Raw genomic sequence first — 19,552 nt, 5'->3', positions numbered from 1 at the left:
GGTTCACCTTGATGCCCAGCCAGCACCCCAATCCTTCTTCCTCAGAGACGCTTGGTCTCCTAGAGCAGAGCTCTCAACCTCAGTACTACTGACATTTTGGGCTGGGTAACTGGGTGTGATGGGGGCTGCGCCAGATATGAACTAGTTACCTGCTAAACTATCACCTCCTCTGAGGGGTTTTCTAGCAACAGTGACTGCAGAAGTCACTGAAAAGATTCTCCCAGTCTCAGCTTGGGGAGAAAATCCTTAGGGGTCGGTGGACAGAATTCAAGGAGTCCAAGAATTTAGACAGAAAACAATTATGCTTTTACTTCCTCTCATTTTCACTGGAAGTGGCCATTTTCTTCCATGGTGATCGGAGGTGGCAAACCATAGAATCAGTGACTCCATCACTGACACGAATCACATATAGTTCACAGACACCATAAAAAGTCTTTAAAGCTTAATACTCCCATGAAATTATAAGACTTATCCAACCCATCACTGGGTCTTATTGTTGATGTGTTATAAAGAATCAGATCTCTTAAATGACATCACAAATCCTTAAAAAAAAATATTCTGGGCTGGTCACAGTGGCTCATGCCTGTAATCCTAGCAACTCTGGAGGGTGGGGTGGGAGGGATCACTTGAGACCAGGAGCTTGAGGCCAGCCTGGGCAACGCAGTGAGACCATGTCTCTACCAAAAAAACAGAATTAGGGTGTGATATGTGTGTGCCTGTAGCCCTAGCTACTCAGGAGGTTGAGGTGGGAGGATCGCTTGAGACCAGGAGTTTGAGGCTGCAGTGAGCTATGACTGCACTCCAGTTTAGGAGTCAGAGCAAAGCCCCAAAAAACTGGGATTAGGAGTTTTTGGGAAGAACATTATGTAGGCATAAAACCAAGGTTACATAATATCCACGTCCCCAGGGGATGCTAGTCTCCATCATTTAGTTAAAGTGGTTATCTATCTGTTCCTCCACCGTAAAACTGCTATTTCCCATTTTCCTACTCTGTTCTTCAGAAAGGAATCACGAAGTCCAGCCCACCCTCAGAGAAGGAGAGATGAGTGCGTTCTTTGGGGCAGTGGGGAGTGAAGTCTCCATACTCTAAATGGAATTGTTTCATAAGACAGATCTGCCTGTTTTTCATTTATCTTGTGTATTTAACAGTAAAATAAAGGCGATCATTTATTTACATATGTGTTTATTTAAGAGATGGGGTCTTGCCATTGCCCAGGCTGGAGTGCAGCGGCAGGATCATGGCTCACTGCAGCTCTGAACTCCTGGGCTCAAGCAATCCTCCCACCTCAGCCTCCCGAGTAGCTGGGATTACAGGCATGGGCCACCACACCCGGCTAATTAAGAAAAATTTTTTTAAAAAATGAGTCTTGTTATGTTTCCCAGGCTGGTCTCAAACTCCTTGTCTCAATCTTCCCACCTAGGTTTCCCAAGTAGCTGGGATTACAGGTGTTAGCCGCCATGCCTGGTCATTTATTACTGATCTATCAGTCAATCGATTTATTAATTACTTATTTTAGTGGGGACTCTCTGGACCGATTATGCAAGATAAGGCCACCCAGGACTCTGTTTGCCCAAGAAATGTTCATTCTCCTCCCTTTCTCCCTGCCTCCTGGTCTAGGAATGATCCCAGATCTTTTTTCCCCCCCCTAAACATTTAGCAAGACAAGTTTAAATATTTTTCCTGATTATAAAAGTAAACTGTTGGCTGGTTGTGGGGCTCATGCCTGTAATCCCAGCACTTTGGGAATCCTAGGTGGATGGATCACTTGAGCTCAGGAGTTCAAGACCAGTCTGGCCAATATGATAAAACCCTGTTTTTGCCAAAAATACAATTAGCTGAGTGTGGCGGTGCATGCCTGTAGCCCGAGCTACTTGGGAGGTTGAGGCAGGAGAATCGCTTCAACTCAAGAGGCGGAGGTTGCAGTGAGCTGAGATTGCACCACTGCACTCCAGCCTGGGCAGCAGAATGAGACTCTGTCTCGAAAAAGTAAATTTTGCTTATCTTAGAGAAATCTGAAGATACAGAGAACTGTTGAGAAAATCAAGATCCCCAAATCCCACTACCCTAAGGCCAGCTTGATACAATGTCTTCGTTTTTTTTCTTTAGATTTTCATAGTTGTGCATTTGAGATCACAAGGTTTACATCGCCTCGATTCCTTTTTGAAAACTCATTTTCCCCTCTCATCATTTTTTCTAGACAGGATCTTGCCCTGTTACCCAGGCTGGAGTGCAGTGGTATGATCACAGCTCACTGCAACCTCTGTCTCCTGGGCTTAATCAATTCTCCTGCCTCAGCCTCTTGAGTAGCTGGGATTACAAGCGCCTGCCACCATGCCCAGCTAATTTTTGTATTTTTAGTGGTGATGTGGTTTCGTCATGTTGGCCAGGCTGGTCTCAAACTCCTGACCTCAGGTGATCTGCCCACTGCGGCCTCCCAAAGTGCTGTGATTACAGGTGTGAGCCGCCGCCACCCCTTGGACCCCTTGATTCCTGTTGAAAAACCCATTGCTCCCACTCATCATATATATATATATATATACATATATATATATATATATATATATATATATACATACATATATATATATATATATATATATATACATATATATATATATATATATATATATATATATATATATATTTTTTTTTTTTTTTTTGACAGGGTCTCACTCTGTTGCCAAGGCTAGAGTGCTGTGTCATGATCACAACTTAATTCCACCTCTGACTCCAGGGCTCAAGTGACCCTCCTGACTCAGTATCCTGATTAGCTGGGACTACAGATGTGCACCACTATGCCAGACTAATTTTTGTACTTTTTGTTTTGTTTTGTTTTTTTGTAGAGATGGGTTTTCACTATGTTGCCCAGGCTGGCCTCAAACTCCTGGGTTCAAATGATTCACCTGCCTCAGACACTCAAATTGCTGGGATTACTGGCGTGAACCACTGAGCCCAGCCCCCACACCAACTCATCATGATATGGGGAGCCTTTCCCCCGTATCCTTAATATCCTCGGAGCAGATGATTTCTAATGATGACATAATATGCCATCATACGGAAGGACCACACGGCATTTAACCGATCTCCTATTGCCAGGCTTTCAGTTGCTTCCAGTTCTGTTCTAATTTTGTAAATAACTCTGGGATGCATATCCTGATATAAACCTTCGACGGCATCGCTGATTTGTTGAGCTTAGGATTTCTTCAAAAGGCATTTAAACCAGGAAGCCGAGGGAGAAAAACAAGAAACGAGTAAAAAATCTGGAAGGGAATCAGGCATGTCCTATAGGTGAGCTGCCACTGTTCTCCATGCTGGCAATGCTCTTTCCAAAACATCTGCCTGGCTCCCTCCTCCTCTGCTCAAACATCACCTCCTCTGAGGAGCCCTCCCGGATTGCCTGACCTAGACTAGGGAACCACCCACCACTTGTTCTCCTGCGCAACGTTCCTTCCTATTGGGCTTTCCATAGTACACACGCACTTGCTTAGTGTCTCCTGTTTTCTGGGTGGTTTATTATTTATCATGTTTGCATCTGTCTCTCCTACCAGGGTGGAGATTTTAGTCTGTCTTCTTCGTCACAGCGTCTCTAATCACCTAACCATTGTTGGGCACACAGTAGGTGCTCAATAAATAATTACTGGATAAGTGAAAGGATTTTAAGAGAAGAAATGAGGTGCCAGGAACTTACAAAGGGCTGTCTAGGCAGGTGGGCAGCCCCTGCGGTGTGTCTGTGTCCATGGATTCCGAGACACTTGGAGCGACTGTGTCTGGACTCTCGGTGGATTTCATCTACGAGCTCGTTCGGAGCTGGGCAAAGGGAGTTGGCTGGCGGGGCCACACCCACTGGCGTTGGCTCCAGCACCAGTCCTGGAGGATAAAGATCCCAGACACTCTGCTTGCCTGCGGCCAAACAGCGAGGCGACTTCTAGGACACACCTGGGCAACTGATGTCTTTCTAAGGACAACCGATACCGTTCTAAGAAGAGGAGAAGAGACACGGACACACGAAGGGAGGATGCGAATTGTTTTTTCTATGAGAAGGAGTCTCACTCTGTCACCCAGACTGGCATGCAGTGGCATGATCTTGGCTCACTGCAACCTCCACCTCCCAGGTTGTAGCCCTTGGCAGGGCTAGCCCAAGGGAGATGGCTGGGCACGAGGGCGGAACCCAAGAGTGCCGCAATGGAGCAGCCGTGTCCTCCTCAGCAGAAAATCAAAGATGGGCACCTCAGCCCCTGCACCCTGGCGCTGGCCGAGCTACTGGTTGTTCTAGGGGTGGAGAGAGGGGTTATCTTACTTCGGGAAGCCTCAGACAAGAGTTCACGTCCAAGCAGTTTATTTGGGAGGTGTTATAAACGGAATTGTGTCCTCCTGCTTCGTACACAAGAAAGTTTAAGTCCTAACCACCGGTACCTCAGACTGTGACTTGATTTGGAAATAGGGTAATTAATTGCAGATGTAATTAGTTAAAATTAGGTTGGACTGGGGTAGGAAGGTTCTGCTCCAATACGACTGATGTCCTTCTAAGAAGAGAAGAGACACAGACGCATGAAGGGAGGATGCTATTTTGTTTCTTTTGGGCGGGGGAAGGAGTCTCATTCTGTCACCCAGATTAGAGGCAGTGGCATGAGCTTGGCTCACTGCAACCTCCACCTCCCAGGTTTAAGTGATTCTCCTGCCTCAGCCTCCCAAGTAGCTGGGATTACAGGAGCCCGCCCACTACGCCTGACTAGTTTTTGTATTTTTAGTAGAGAGATGGGGTTTCACCATGTTGGTCGGGCTGGTCTCAAACTCCTGACCTCAAGTGATCCACCTGCCTCGGCCTCCCAAAGCGCTGGGATCACAGGTGAGAGCCACGGCACCCGGCCTGGGAAGATGCTATCTGATGACAGCTGACTCGAGTGAAGATTCTGGAAACCAAGGATTCCTAAAGATTGTGGGAAACCAGCAGAGGCCAGAAAGAGCCAAAGAAGGGTCCTCCGTCAGAGCCAGAGGGCCATGTTGTCAGCTCTGCGGACATCTTGAGGTTGAATTTCTGGCTTCCAGAACTGGCAGACCGTAAATTCCTATTGTTTGAAGCAGCCCAGTCTGTGGCGCTCCATGAGAGCAGCCCCAGGAAATGAATCTAGGAGTTCATCCCAGGAAACACCGGACAGGAAGGGAAGGTGGCAAGTGGAGGGTGTGTAAGTGACCAGGCTAACCCTGTGGGCGACCAGAGCCTGACCCCACTGGGGAGACACAGGGCAGAGCAAAACGCCTGACGGGGACAGAGCTGGGGGATTGATCCGCTGACTTCTCCAGGCACTGGCTGGGGGCTGCTCCTAGGGGTTGTCCATGCAGGCCAGGTGGTCACAGCCGCCCCAGAGAGAGGCAGAGAGTGACAGGTGGTTGCAGTGTAAGGCATCCCCGTCCTCAAGGAACCTCGGTCTTCTGGGCCAGGGTTTCCAGACAGAAACCCTACTGACCTATGGGCCTGGATCCTTCCCTCTGGCGGGGCGGGGCGGGGGTGCTGTGCATTCTAGACTGTTGAGCAGCACCTCTGGCTTCACCCACTTGATGCCGACAGCATCCTCCTTCCCACCCAGTTTTCACAACTGAAAATGTCTTCAGACACTGCAGAGTGTCTCCTGGGGCAGAAATCATCCCCGGGTGAGAAGCTGTACCGTAGGTTCACATCAGGACCAAGTCATTGCATAGGCTGCGACCCAAGGGACAAAGGTGGGATGTCAACGTGTGGAAAGTGCTAGGCGGCTATTCTGCGTTAGTGGTTAATAGCAGGGCCAGGGTGGGGAATAAAGTAAGACCCCCACACCTCACTCCGCTTCCTCAGGCGCTGCTGGAGTTGTTATGATGAAAAATTCATGCACGTTTCTAAAAGGAACACCATTCAGGCTGGGGAATCCAGTTTACACGGAGGTCACCCTGGGCCAGGACAAGTTTTTTTTTTTTTTTTTTTTTTTTTTTTTTTTTTTTTTGAGACAGTCTCACTCTGTTGGCCAGGCTGGAAGGCAGTGGCGCGATCCTGGCTCACTGCAGCCTCTGTCTCTTGACAGTCCATGGGTTCAAGTGATTCTCCTGCCTCAGCCTCCTGAGTAGCTGGGATTACAGGCGCCCACCACCACCCCTGGCTAATTTTTAAAAAATTTTAGTAGAGATGGGGTTTCACCACGTTGACCAGGATGGTCTTGATCTCCTGACCTCATGATCCACTCACCTCGGCCTCCCAAAGTGCTGGGATCACAAGTGTGCGCCACGGCACTCGGCCTGAATCAGTTCTAAATACTTTATGTGAATTCATCTTACGCAGTCCTCATGCCTCGTGAGGTGGGATTATGCTTCTAACTGTTTTGCACGTGTGGAAATCGGGGCACAGAGAGGCCAAGCACCTTGCTGAAGGCTGCACAGCAAGGAAGTGGTAGAGCTGGGAGGAACCCAGGCAGGCTGACACCGGAGTCTCTGCTCTTAGCCACTCAGCTTGTGTCCCCAGAGGTGGCTTAGCTTTAAGCTTAGAGGCTTTCAGGGCAAACAGCCTCTGGGCAATGATGTTCATAACTGAGCCCTCTGGAAATTCATGCTTCCTGTCCCATCACTGGGCACGCCCCAGCATCTTTTTTTTTTTTTTTTTTTTTTTTTTTTTTTGAGACGGAGTTTCGCTCTTGTTACCCAGGCTGGAGTGCAATGGCGCGATCTCGGCTCACCGCAACCTCCGCCTCCCGGGCTCAGGCAATTCTCCTGCCTCAGCCTCCTGAGTAGCTGGGATTACAGGCACGCGCCACCACGCCCAGCTAGTTTTTTGTATTTTTTTTAGTAGAGACGGGGTTTCGCCATGTTGACCATGATGGTCTCGATCTCTCGACCTCGTGATCCACCCGCCTCGGCCTCCCAAAGTGCTGGGATTACAGGCTTGAGCCTGAACCCCAGACGCTTTCTCTGGGTGTCCAACCCTGAGACATGTCCCCCTTTGTTTTTTGGCCAACTCTATGCTTAGACACGTCCCTTTTCTATGCTCACAATTTTTTTCAGCTCCCGTTCCCCACACCCAGTCTCTCCCTGAGTTCTCTAATCTTCTCCATTTCCCAGACTCTTTCCCTCTCAGGAGGATTCATTTCCTGCTAAAGCCTCCTCTCATACCAGCCTTGCAAAGTGAAAACCTAGAACTCATAAAAATCCCCTAGCGAGCTTTGGCCGGTTGGGTCTGACCCTCTGTCCAAGCTGTTTGCAGGTGAGGCCCAAGAGAGGGCCTGAGCTCAGATCTGCCCCTGTTCCCAGAGATGCTACACTCAGATGAGGTTTTCACGCAAATTAGAACACCACGCCCCTCCCCCACATACTTGTCTGTCAATAAATTATCATGACAACAGGAGAAATCATGTATGGTCTATGACATGAATGACATTCTCGTGATGCGGTGACTTGTGCAGTGCGCGACAGGCACAAACTGTTCATGTGGCTCCTTAGGCTGCCTACTCCCAACTAAAATGGGCCTTTGGCAATCAGGATTGCAAGGATGAGTTTTTTCGACTCTCTCTCCACCCTCAAGGGGGAAATTCCTTAACCCATTTATGCTGGAGGTTGCAAATTTGTGTGTGTGTGAAAAACCAGACCTTGGCAATGACCTTGAGCAGCAGGATATAAATAACTCCCACAAGCCTAGCGTTCCATTATTGGAATGTTCCAATAATGGAATGCTAGGCATAAGTAGGTTGTTAGGGAATAGACACCAGGACCAAAAGGAAAGTTCAGCTTCTCTATGTACAGGTGGAAGCCAGGTACTGCTCCCTGGGCAGGCGAACCCCTGGCCTAAACTTAAATGCTAATTTCAGCCCTTAGGGCAGACAAAGAGGAGACCTTCAGGAGTCAACAGGGGATTCTATGGGGTCACTACATTTGTGGCATCTTGTGATTGATCCTGAATCCTTGGCTCTGCCCCACTCCAGCTGCTGACAGGTGACCTGCTTGGGGACTGCCCACCTGCACAGCAGGTGAGGGAAGGTGTCCTGTGGTGAGGACGGCGGAGGGGCAGTAAAAATCTTGCACACCTAGATATCTATCCAAATTATAAATGCATATAGGCTGGGTGTGGTGGTTCACACCTGTAATCCTAGCACTTTGGGAAGGCTGAGGCAGGAGAAGTGCTTGAGGCCAGGAGTCTGAGATCAGCTTCAGCAACATCGTGAGACCCCATCTCTATAAAAATTTAAAAATTAGCTAGGCATGGTCGTATGCACCTGTGGTCCCAGCTACTCAGGAGGCTGGGGTGGGAGGATCACCTGAGCCCGGGAGTTCAAGGCTGCAGTGAGCTATGATTGCACCACTGCACTCCAGCCTGGGTGACAGAGGGAGACCCTGTCTCTAAAAAAAACAAAACAAAATAAACTTCCCCCAAAACTGAGATTATAAACACATTTAGTCTCTGACCCTGCAATCCCACTTCTGGGAATAGACGCCCTCCAACCTACAGTCACACAACAGAACACTATGCAGCCACGCAAAAGAATAAAGACGGCCGGGCGCGATGGCTCACACCTGTAATCCCAGCACTTTGGGAGGCGGAGGCGGGAGGACCGCCTGAGCCCGGGATTTCCGGAGCAGCCTGGCATCATGAAAAAGCGTGTCTCTACCAAAAAATACAAAAATTAGCTGGGCGTACTGGTGTGCACCCGTGACGACACTGTCCATGTTTTGCAACAGAAAGGTCTCTAGAATGTGTGGTTATGAGAAAAAAGAATCACAGAATTGAACGGCATGTGTAGACTGCTACTCCTTGGGGTAAGAAAGAGGAGGAGGATGTCGATTTGATTATACTTATAATTGCATAAACAAACATCGGAAGGATATGCTGAGGAACTAAAGGGGTTGGATACTGGGGGGGACAGGAAATAGAATGGAAGTGGAGCAGGTGGAGATACACGTCTTTCCAGAAACATCCCTAACATTTTTAAGATCTAGGGCAAGAGTACAAAAAGAGACTGCATACTATGGAGGAAATATTTAAAAGGTAACTAAATAAAGCATGCTTGCCGGGGGCGGTGGCTCACGCCTGTGATCCTAGCACTTTGGGAGGCCAAGGCGGGTGGATCACAAGGTCAGGAGTTCAAGACCAGCCTGACCAACATGGTGAAACCCCGTCTCTACTACAAATACAAAAATTAGCCGGTCATGGTGGAACATGCCTGTAGTCCCAGCTACTCAGGAGGCTGAGGCAGGAGAATCGCTTGAACCCAGGGGGCGGAGGTTGCGGTGAGCCGAGATTGTGCCACTGCTCTCCAGCCTGGGTGACAGAGCGAGACTCCGTCTCAAAAATAAAAAACAAATAAAACATCCTTTTATGCTTCTACGTCGCAAACATACGTTCCTTTACACTCTGGAAGGTCAGGGTGGAATTTAGAATCCAGATATCTGCACCGGGTCAAGGTGTGGGGAGAGCCAGCCCTGCCCCCTTCTCTTCCTAGTCATGGCTCTGTCCTGCCAGAGGGCCTCCATACACGTGTGTGGGCACTTCAGCTTGTACGTCCAAGCTCCAGCCACGTCTGTGCCAACAGCCACCCCTTGGATGTCCCTGGGTTACGAACAGACCCACATGGGAATCTCATGCAAGTTCATGGAATCTGGGCTTGGGCAGGGAATTCCGGGATCCCGGTGATACAAAACATGGTCTAGAAAGTGGGGCACAAGCTCTTGGTAGACACATTCCCTTGGCTCCAGGCACTTCTCAGCCCATGGGAGTGGCACGGCTGGAGGAGGGCCAGGTGAGCCTCAGGGCAGGGCCCTCTTGCCTACGTCCAAGATATTACTCTATCTTTTTTTTTTTTCTTTTTTTAATTTTTATTTTAAAGATGGGGTTTCACCATGTTGGTCAGGCTGGTCTTGAACTCCCGACCTCAGGTGATCCGCCCACCTTGGCTTCCAAAGTGCTTGGATTACAGGCGTGAGCCACCACGCCCGGCCTACTCTATCTTTTATCTACGTTGATTTTTGGATCACATAACCTTTCCATATTAAAACATCTAAAATTATATCTAGACACTTGCATGATGAAAACTGACGTCACAGCTGGGGGCCCTCCAGACTTCCAAGCCCTAGAGTTAAGGGTTCTGCTTATGAGTCCCTGTCATCTTCAAAAGCCTGGGCCTTGGGACAGCTTCACTGGGGCTGTGTTGTCCCTGGGCTGCCCTTCCAAGGTCAGGATCCCTCCACTGCAGCCTTGAGGTCTCACTGGTCCCAGGAGGCCACCTCCCCAAGACTCCGACTGTCCACACACGCCGCCCCAGCACCACTTACATTGTAGAGGAGATCAGTCCAGCCCTCCATGGTTATGCACTGGAAAACAGTCAGCACTGCGAACAGAATGTTGTCGAACTGAGTGATCCCGTTGTTGGGTCCTTCCCAGTAGGGCTGACATTTGGTCCCATTGGGGCAGGTGCGGGCGGGTTCTTCTGTCCCACATGGAGCTGGAGACTCACCCTGAATGTCATCTATGAAAGGGAAGGGGAGAAAAGTCAGAGGAAGGAGCAGGGAACACCAGCTCTGAGGTATAGGGACCAGTGACTCTACGATGCTGTTGGAACAAATAACTATTGGGATGAACGGGATCAGCCTTCAAATAAATCTATGCTTGGCTTCGTGGGCCTATTAATTGTTTTCTATTGATTAATTTCTTCTCTGAGTTTTACTACTTTTCTCTTTCTGTTTTCCCGAGTTTTCTTTTCTTTCTTTCTTTTTTTTTTTTTTTTTTTTTGCTATTCTTTTCCTTAACTGCCTTTAAGGCTATAAATTGCCTTTAAGTGTGGCTTTACCTGCATCTCATAAATTTTGTCACGCATTATCTTTATTGTTCAAGTAATTTTTCCACCATTATTTCTTCTTCGACCTATGGGTAACTTAGACGTATTTCTTTTTAAAATAACTTGTTAGGTATATATGAAAACAGAGGGAGAGAGAGGAAGAGAAGGAGTGGGAGGAGGGGGAGGCGGGGGGGAGACAGAGAGAGAGAGGTATAGAATCGTATAATGATTCACCATGTGCCTATTACCAATTTAGACACTCGTCTACTTACTTCCAGCCAATCTTGTTTCATCTATATCCCCCCTCCAAATGCTTTGCCTTGCCACCAAACGGTTTTTTGTTTGTTTTTTTTTTTTTTTTTTAGACAAAGTCTCATTCTGTCACCCAGGCTCGAGTGCAATGGTGCAATCTCAGCTCACTGCAACCTCCGACTCCCCAGTTCAAGAGATTCTCCTGCCTCAGCCTCCCGAGTAGCTAAGATGACAGGTGCCCACCAACACACCTGGCTAATTTTTGTATTCTTAGTAGAGACAGAGTTTCACCATGTTGGCCAGGCTGGTCTTGAACTCCTGACCTCAGGTGATCCACCTGCCTTGGCCTCCCAAAGTGCTGGGATTACAGGCATGAGCCACTGCACCCAGCCTGGAATATTTTTAAAGGGAAGCTCAGACATTGTATTCTTTCATCCATAAATGAGAGGCGTGTCTCTTAATCTGCAAACACTTTCAGAGTTCTCTTTTTGCTACTGATTTCCAGCTTTATTACACTGTGGCCAGAGAACATGCTTTGTATTTTTTCAGCTTTGTGAACCCTGTTGAGACAAACTTTACAGTCCATAATATAGTCAGTTTTATTAAATGTGCTGCGTGCATAGCGCAGCTGGCAAGGGTGGCATTCTCCTGACATCCATTAGGACGGATTTGTCAAGTGCGCTGTGTTACTGTCCTGTAAGCCTTGCTGATTTTTTTTTTCTTCTTCTTGGGATGTACTGGGCTCGGAGAGCTGTTCTGGGGGTGAGGGACACCAGTACACACAGTTCCTACCCTTGCCTAAGGGTAAGGAACAGGAGCTGAGCTTTCTCCCCAAATAGCAGGAGGCAGACTGTGAAAATGCCACAAGGAGAGAGAAACATGCCAACAGACACCCCTTTTGCTGGAAACCAAAGGCAGCTTCCTGGGAGGTGGCAGTCGGGCTGCATGCTAAAGGTCAGTCCTGCCTCCCTGCCCCTTCCTAAGGTGCTGACGGGGTGGGGCGCAGGAAAGCTCACGTCCTGGGAGCATCCTCACTTTCCCAGCACAGCGGGGTTGAGAGGACCTCATTTTGTGAGTGATGCTTCTGAAGGGTTTCAAAGACGACCGTGGCCTTGTCGGACAAGAACACCAACAGCCGAGTGTGTGTCAACTCAAGCTTCCTACTCAACACAACTGTCTCTCGACGGACGTGCCACAGACTTCGCAGCACCGACTCTCGGCTCCCTGACCGAGCACGCAGCAGAGGGAAACAGGCCAGTGCTGAGCGAATGAATCTCATCGGCCTTTCAAGCTCTGGCTGAATCGAAACTCCAAGTCTAGCCTCGCCACGAACTGGAGTGGTGGGAAACACCTTCCTCCCTTGTGCTGGACTTGAACTGCTATTGAGTAAATACAGGTTGGAAGGCAAAAATCTTCTAAACATAAGGCTCAGAGCAGAGCACAAAATAAATCCATGGGCTCCTAGGATAAATGAGAACTACTGTTGGGGACAGCACCTCTGCCTGGAATCTTCCCTGTCTCCACCCCATGCCCAAGTCTGGCTCAATTCCCACCCGCCATGTAGCCTCTTGTGTAGCCCAGTTAACCAGCCCCAGCCTCAGCCTCTCCCTCCCTCCCTTCTTCCCTCCCTCCTTTTCTTTCCTTCTCTCCTTCCCTCCCTCCGTCTCTCCCTCCCTTTCTTCCTTCTTCCTTCCCTTCCTCCCTCCCTCCCTCCCTCCGTCTCTCCCTCCCTCTCTTCCTCCCTCCCTCCCTCCCTCTGTCTCTCCCTCCCTCCCTCCCTCCGTCTCTCCCTCCCTCTCTTCCTTCCTCCCTCCCTCCCTCTGTCTCTCCCTCCCTCCCTCCCTCCGTCTCTCCCTCCCTCTCTTCCTTCCTCCCTCCCTCCCTTCCTTCCTTCCCTCCTCCCTCCCTTCTTCCCTCCCTCCCTCTGCCTCACCCCTTCCTTCCCTCCCTCCCTTCCTTCCTTTTTTTTTTTTTTTCAGCGTCTCACTTTGTCACCCAGGCTGGAGTGCAGGCACCACCATAGCTCACTGCAACCTCGCCACCTCCAACTCCTGGGCTCAAGAGATCCTTCTTCCTCAGCCTCCTGAGTAGCCAGGACTACAGGTACATGCCCCCACTCATGGCTAACTTATTTTTATTTTAGTAGAGACAGGGTCTTGCTACGTTGCCCAGGCTGGTCTCGAACTCCTAGTCTCAATGGATCCTCCCACCTGGGCCTCTCAAAGGGCTGGGATTACAGGTGTGAGCCACCACACCCGGCCCCTTTCAGGCATACAATAGCTACTGAATTTCCGTATTTAGGGGGGCGTGGGTATCATCCCACATTAGCCTTCACTGTTAAAAATGGCTGCAAATGAAGGGTCTTGTTTCCTCTATTTTAGAAGCTCTTAGAAAGCAGGAAGCCTTCCACTTCATCTTTGCTTCCTTCTGAGCGACTGGCACGGTGCTGGGCGCACAGGAACTGGGCTCCCGACACGGAGGAATGCTACCGAAAACGGGTCTATCTTTAGCAGCGCTGCGATCCCCCCTCAACCCCCCAACCACCGACACGAAACACGCTGAGCCCTGCTTCTAGAAAAACAACCGTCCAGAGTGTCTGAGGAATTTGGTTATAAATACATTTTAAAATTAACCCGCTGCCTGGGTGTCTGTATATATCTGTCTCTTACTCACACGTCTTATATTTTTAATCGTGAGCTAGCTTTTCGGTCTTTCTCCTAAATCGAGGCTTCCTCCCCTCTGGTGGCACCACCCACTTCTGTCCCCTCAAAAGCCCACTCGGACCTAAGCCAACCCTGTGGCCTCTTCTCCTTTAGGGAGTCTTGGGTAGAAAAAATAAAATAAAACCTCACAAAAACCTAGGATTCAGGAGTCCTGGTTTCTCTGCTCACGGCTGATTTTTCCAAGGGACCCTGCTCGTGCGTGCTCGAGTCTCTCTCTCTCTCTCTCTCTCTCTCTCTCTCTCTCTCTCTCTGTCTCTCTCTCTCTTTCTCTCTCGAATTTCCGCCTGGGTGACGAGGCCAGAAGCAGAAATAGCTCTGCCTCAATTAACACCTTCTTCATCGGGGAAAGAAATAATTAGGACATTCCATATTGAGCAAACTTCACAAGCCCAGGAGAAAAGGAGACAGCAGGAATGAGAGAAAAAGAGGAAAAAGCACACACACAGACTAAAGCAAAGCCTCCAACCACTGCACATAAACCTTCCCAATGGGTTTCCCTCCCCCTGGGGAGGAGTGGGGAGGGAGGGCTTGGGGGTGCCTCTGAGGATCCACTTAGGGGTCACTGGGTAGGGAGAGTGAGTGGAAATCCACTCCCAGACAGAATCTTTTGTGGCTGCCTTTCCCAAGTAAGAGGCCTGAAACCTCTTTCTCTGCCCACCTGGGGCCTCCTTCGGGCTTCTTAACTCAGTCTATCCCCTCCCTAATGCACGGCTCCCATGCCCCGGATCCTCAGAACCCGCGCTGCCATTCAGTCTGCCTGCACAGACAGCCAGGGGTCCAAATGCTGAAATACCGAAGGCATCCCTTCCTACTTGATTCCATTTCATTTCGGAGCTTTAGAGAGCGAGCAGCTAGAGTTTGGACAGGCAAAGATTTCACTGAAAATGTGTCCAAGGGCCACCTGGTCCCTGAGTGTGGACAACGGCGGACGTACTGCTTCCACACTGCTGGTTCCGAGCTCAGTCCCGGGAGTGTGTCTCTGGCCTGCCTGGGTTTTCCCCTGCTCACCCCATCCCCAGACCTCACCCACCAGACCCAGACACTGAAGGGTTAATGTGGGCACAGTCAGGGAGGGGCAGGATGCTGCTGAGTGCCAGGTTCTGACTGGTTGGTGCCAGGACTCCCAACTGGGGTATTTCTGGCACATCCTGGGGACTGGCAGAGTCCAGGAGGACTCACCAGGTACTCTCATCTTCTGCAAGGTACCATTCACAGTGCTCTCGGGCAATAACCCTTTTCTGGCCAAACGCTCCCACTTCTTGCTTGCTTTAAAAGTCAGGACTGGCTGAGGTCTGAAGGTGCGGGGAACACCTATTCCACCCAGCCAGAAAGAAGCCGGTGTATAAATACCCCAGCTCCCTTGCCTCTTGGCTGGAACAGTTCTGAGGTGTGTGCTCCTTTTTAAATTTCTTTTTTTTTTTTTTTTTTTTTAAATTTGAGACGGAGTTTCACTCTTGTTGCCCAGGCTGGAATGCAATGGTGTGATCTTGGCTCACTGCAACCTCTGTCTCCTGGGTTTAAGCGATTCTCCTGCCTCAGCCTCCCAAGTACCTGGGATTACAGGCATGCGCCACCACGCCTGGCTAATTCTTATATTTTTAGTAGAGATGGGGTTTCTTTATGTTGGTCAGGTTGGTCTCAAACTCCTGACCTCAGGTGATCCACCCACCTCAGCCTCCAAAAGTGTTGGGATTACAGGCATGAGCCACCACACCCGGCCTTTTAAAAATCTTTTTTTGAGCTGGAGTCTCACTCTGTCATCCAGGCTGGAATGCAGTGGCGCGATCTCAGCTCACCGCAACCTCCGCCTCCTGGGTTCAAGGGGTTCTCCTGCCTCAGCCTCCCGAGTAGCTGGGATTACAGGCATGTGCCACCACACCTGACTAACTTTTGTATTTTTAGTAGAGACGGGGCTTCACCATGCTGGCCAGGCTGGTCTTGAACTCCTGATCCTGTGATCCGCCCGCCTCAGCCTCCCAAAGTGCTGGGATTACAGGCGTGACCACCACACCCGGCTAGATGTATGTTCTCTGCTGTCTCCCAGAGCTGCCCGGGAGGATCCAGTCCCAGTTGCAAGTGATAACCTGCTTGGTAACACGCCCTTTAACAGACCCCTTCCTTTTTCTGTCTCACTTCCTCATTCTCCCGATGGTCCTTCCTGAGGTTATTCCCAGCTAAACTCTTTCTCTGCTGGGTCACCTTCTGTGGAACCCCAACCCTTGCAATAGCTAAGATCTCAGAGGCTATTTCCCCCGCTGCCTTCCTGCCGTGCTCTCTGAAGGAGACGGTCCTCCCAGCTGCCAGGAGAAAGCAGCAGGCCTCTGCACAACCCTCCCGAGAGCTTGTCCCTGAAGGAGAAAACTGGAAAAGCACATCGTGCTCTGTGGACCTACCTGTCCCCTCTTCAAAGCAGGTGGTATGAAATTTTCCCATATAAAATTCTAACCCTATGATTGCAAAAATAAGGATTGCAAAAAATAGGAGGAGGCCGATCTGCAGCAAAGGGATCATCGCCTTCATGATCGACTTCAGGACGACTTGTAAACCTGGGAGGACACAGAGAGAGGCCCCATAAGCCCATGAGCAAGCACCCCCAAACCCCGCCACCAAGATGCCAAGCTCTCTCCCAAATAAAGCAGGTGTGTCCCTGAGGGAACCTTAAGGACAGGAGCCTGGGGATGGGGCAATGGTGAAGGAAGCACCATGTGAGGCTGGTCCTTGCCATAGGAACAACCTTTCCTAGGTTTTTTTTCTTTGAGACAGGGTCTTGCTCTGCTGCCTAGGCTGGAGTGCAGTGACACAATCATAGCTCACTGCAGCCTCAACCTCCTGAGCTCAAGCGATCCTCCTGCCTCAGTCCCTGGAGTAGCTAGGACTACAGGCGTGCACCACCACGCCTGGCTAAGTTTTAAAACTTTTTTGTACAGATGGGGTCTTGCTACGGCTGGCCTGAAAACTCTGGCCTCCAAGCACTCAAACTCCTCAGCCTCCTGAAGTGCTAGGATTATAGGTGTCAGCCACTATACCTGGCCCCAATTCTTTCTCTCTCTCTCTCTCTTTTAAAAAAAAGCACCTTTAAAAGTATTTATTTATTTATTTTAATTAGCCAGGCATGAGAGTTCACATGTGTAGTCCTAGCTACTCCAGGGACTGAGGGCGGAGGATGGCTTGAGCCCAGGAGGTTGAGTGAGCTATGACTGTGTCACTGCACTCCAGCCTGAGCAGCAGAGGAAGACCATCTCAAAGAAATACATACATATTTTATAGAGAAGGGGTCTCACTATGTTGCCCAGGCCGGTCTCGAACTCTGGACCTCAAGCGAGCCTCCTGCCTCTGCCTCCCAAAGGGCTGGGATTACAGGTGTGAGCCCCTGAGCCCAGCCAACTTTAAAGTATTTAATAAAGCTATTTTATGGACCATATGCTCTTCCATTTGATGATCTTTTGGGCGAGAAAAGGGTTGAAATGGATTGCTTTTGGAGCCATATTCGTGGGTGTTGGGCAACTGGCACCCAGAAGACGGAGCCGTTTTCTTATTTTTTTTCTTTTCTGCCAAGAGGGGGCATCTTTTCCTAATTCATACAAGGGCACCACAGAGGCTGGCTGCAGCTTCCGGTAGGAAAGCAGTCATCGGTCCCAATTTCAACCCTAAGGAACCAGACTCTACGTTATTTCACTGGCTTCTACTGACAAACCCCTGAGGCGGCCATATGTGAAAAGTGACTCCCATTTTACAGGCGTGGGAAGCAAGGCTGAAAGAGATGCTATGATTCATCCAAGTGTGTAAGAAATGGCAGAAGAGGCCAGGCCTGGTGGCTCACGCCTGTAATCCCAGCACCTTGGGAGGCTGAGGAGGGCGGATCACCTGAGGTCAGGAGTTCAAGACCAGCCTGGCTAACATGGTGAAACCTCATCTCTACTAGAAATACAAAAAATTAGCCAGGCGTGGTGGCTTATGCCTATAATCCCAGCACTTTGTGAAGCTGAGGAGGGTGGATTACCTGAGGTCAGGAATTCGAGACCAGCCTGGCCAACATGGTGAAACCCCATCTCTACTAGAAATACAAAAAATTAGCCAGGCATGGTGGTAGGTGCCTATAATCCCAGCTACTTGGGAGGCTGAGAAGGGGAACCCAGGAGGCAGAGGTTGTAGTGAGCCAAGATTGTGCCACTGCACTCCAGCCTGGGTGACAAAGTGAGATTCCATCTTAAAAAAAAAAGAAAAAGAAAAAGAAAAAGAAATGGCAGAACTAGGATTTGAACCCTGTCAATTTGACATGGAGTCCTGTGTTTGCCCACGTGCTAATGTTACTTTCTGTGCTCAGAGCAACCCGATTCAGAAAGATGGCGGATCAAAAGGGAGGGAACAGTCCCCAAAGGGACAGAGTGGGATGGAAGACCCATCCAAATGAGCATCTGAAGACCTGAATGTGGGGGTATTGCTGTCAATCAGGGACCCCACGGAAGCTCTTATCCTACCAAGTTCAGCCTCCAGTAGCCTCTCATCTAACAAATGGTTCATTCATGGTGGTTGAATGACTCTGGGCTTCAAATCCTTTTGGGAGAGGAAGGGGTTAAGTTGATAATACTGAAATTTGTATCCTACACTAAAAATTTCACTGTTGTAAGACTCAAAGAACATTCATCATAATGACAGCTGGTCAGGTGCGGTGGCTCACACCTGTAATCCCAGCACTTTGGGAGGCTGAGGTGGGGGGATCGCTTGAGCCTAGGAGTTTGAGACCAGCCTGAGCAGCAAGGCAAAACCCCATCGCTACAAAATATGTAAAAAAAATTAGCTGAGCATGGTGATCTGTGCCTGGCGTCCCAGCTATTTGGGAGGCTGAGATGGGAGGACTGCTTGAGCCTGAGGAGGTCGAGGCTGCACTGACCTGTGATTGCACATGGCACTCCAGCCTGGGTGACAGAGGAATTTCTATGCCCATCATTGGATTTTTTTCTTTCTTTTTTTTTTGAGATGGACTTGCTCTGTCACCCGGGTTGGAGTACAGTGGCATGATCATGGCTCACTGCACCCTCGACCTCTTGGGCAAAAATGAGCCTCCTGCTTCAGCCTCCTGAGCAGGTGGGACTACAGGCACATACCACCATGCCTGGCTCCACTACCTTTTTTTTTTTTTTTTTTTTTTTGAGGCTTTTAACTCAGGTCTGAATAGTATCAACATCCTGTGTTTGTAAGCACTGTGCTATCTACTAGGAACATCTACAGTCAAAAGGAAGGTTCAAACATACAGTTTTGGGCTTTGCTTCCTGATTGGAGGAACGTCCCATGGCTCTCAATGGGTGGTGGCCACAGGAAGAGAGGGAAACTGTCAGGATAGCTCGAGGGGCCATGCCACTCCAAGGGCTTAGAAATGTAATGTGGGCTGTGTGGTGCTGGAGTCTCTTGGTGTCCAGCCAAGATCCCATTTTCTCTCTGGTGTACCCGCCTCCAGCTGCTATGGATGTGGGGTGCTAATGCCTCCCAGCTGCCCCTCTTCTCAGTAGAGCTGCCCTTGGTGATCAAAAGCGATGTCACCTGGGAGCGACTGTTTCTCTACCTCACATCCCCAGTAACTGACCGGAGAAGTCAAAGAGGCTGGCATCCTTGCCACACATGGGAGGACAACTCTGGTGCCACACGCTCCAGCTGAAGCTGCGTCCCTGCTCATCCATCCCTCCATCCATCCTGCTGACCTCTCTGCTCCATCCATCCCCCTGCCCTGATGATCTCTCTGCTCCATCCATCCCCCCGTCCACCCTGCTGACCTCTGTCCACCCTGCTGATCCCTC

The 19,552-nt window shown here is 49.7% G+C and overlaps 1 protein-coding gene across 11 annotated transcripts in view; it reads right to left on the bottom strand.

The window, feature by feature from the left end:
• CACNA1A (calcium voltage-gated channel subunit alpha1 A) overlaps positions 1 to 19,552 on the bottom strand; it is a 416,980-nt gene that overhangs the window by 148,976 nt on the left and 248,452 nt on the right. For 10 of the 11 annotated variants that reach the window (XM_074384539.1, XM_074384541.1, XM_074384546.1 and 7 more), the window contains 2 exons: positions 16,154 to 16,306; positions 10,283 to 10,476 (listed from right to left, as the gene is read on the bottom strand). In XM_074384539.1, coding sequence (XP_074240640.1) covers positions 10,283 to 10,476; positions 16,154 to 16,306 — 347 coding nt within the window. The remainder of the gene's footprint in view (positions 1 to 10,282; positions 10,477 to 16,153; positions 16,307 to 19,552) is intronic. The other variant, XM_074384542.1, reaches the window with a different exon arrangement.

This window comes from Saimiri boliviensis, chromosome 14, assembly GCF_048565385.1.
Source record: "Saimiri boliviensis isolate mSaiBol1 chromosome 14, mSaiBol1.pri, whole genome shotgun sequence".
Taxonomy (NCBI): Eukaryota; Metazoa; Chordata; class Mammalia; order Primates; family Cebidae; genus Saimiri; species Saimiri boliviensis.
Note: the sequence above shows the minus strand (reverse complement) of the source record. Positions and strands in the feature narration are given on the sequence as shown.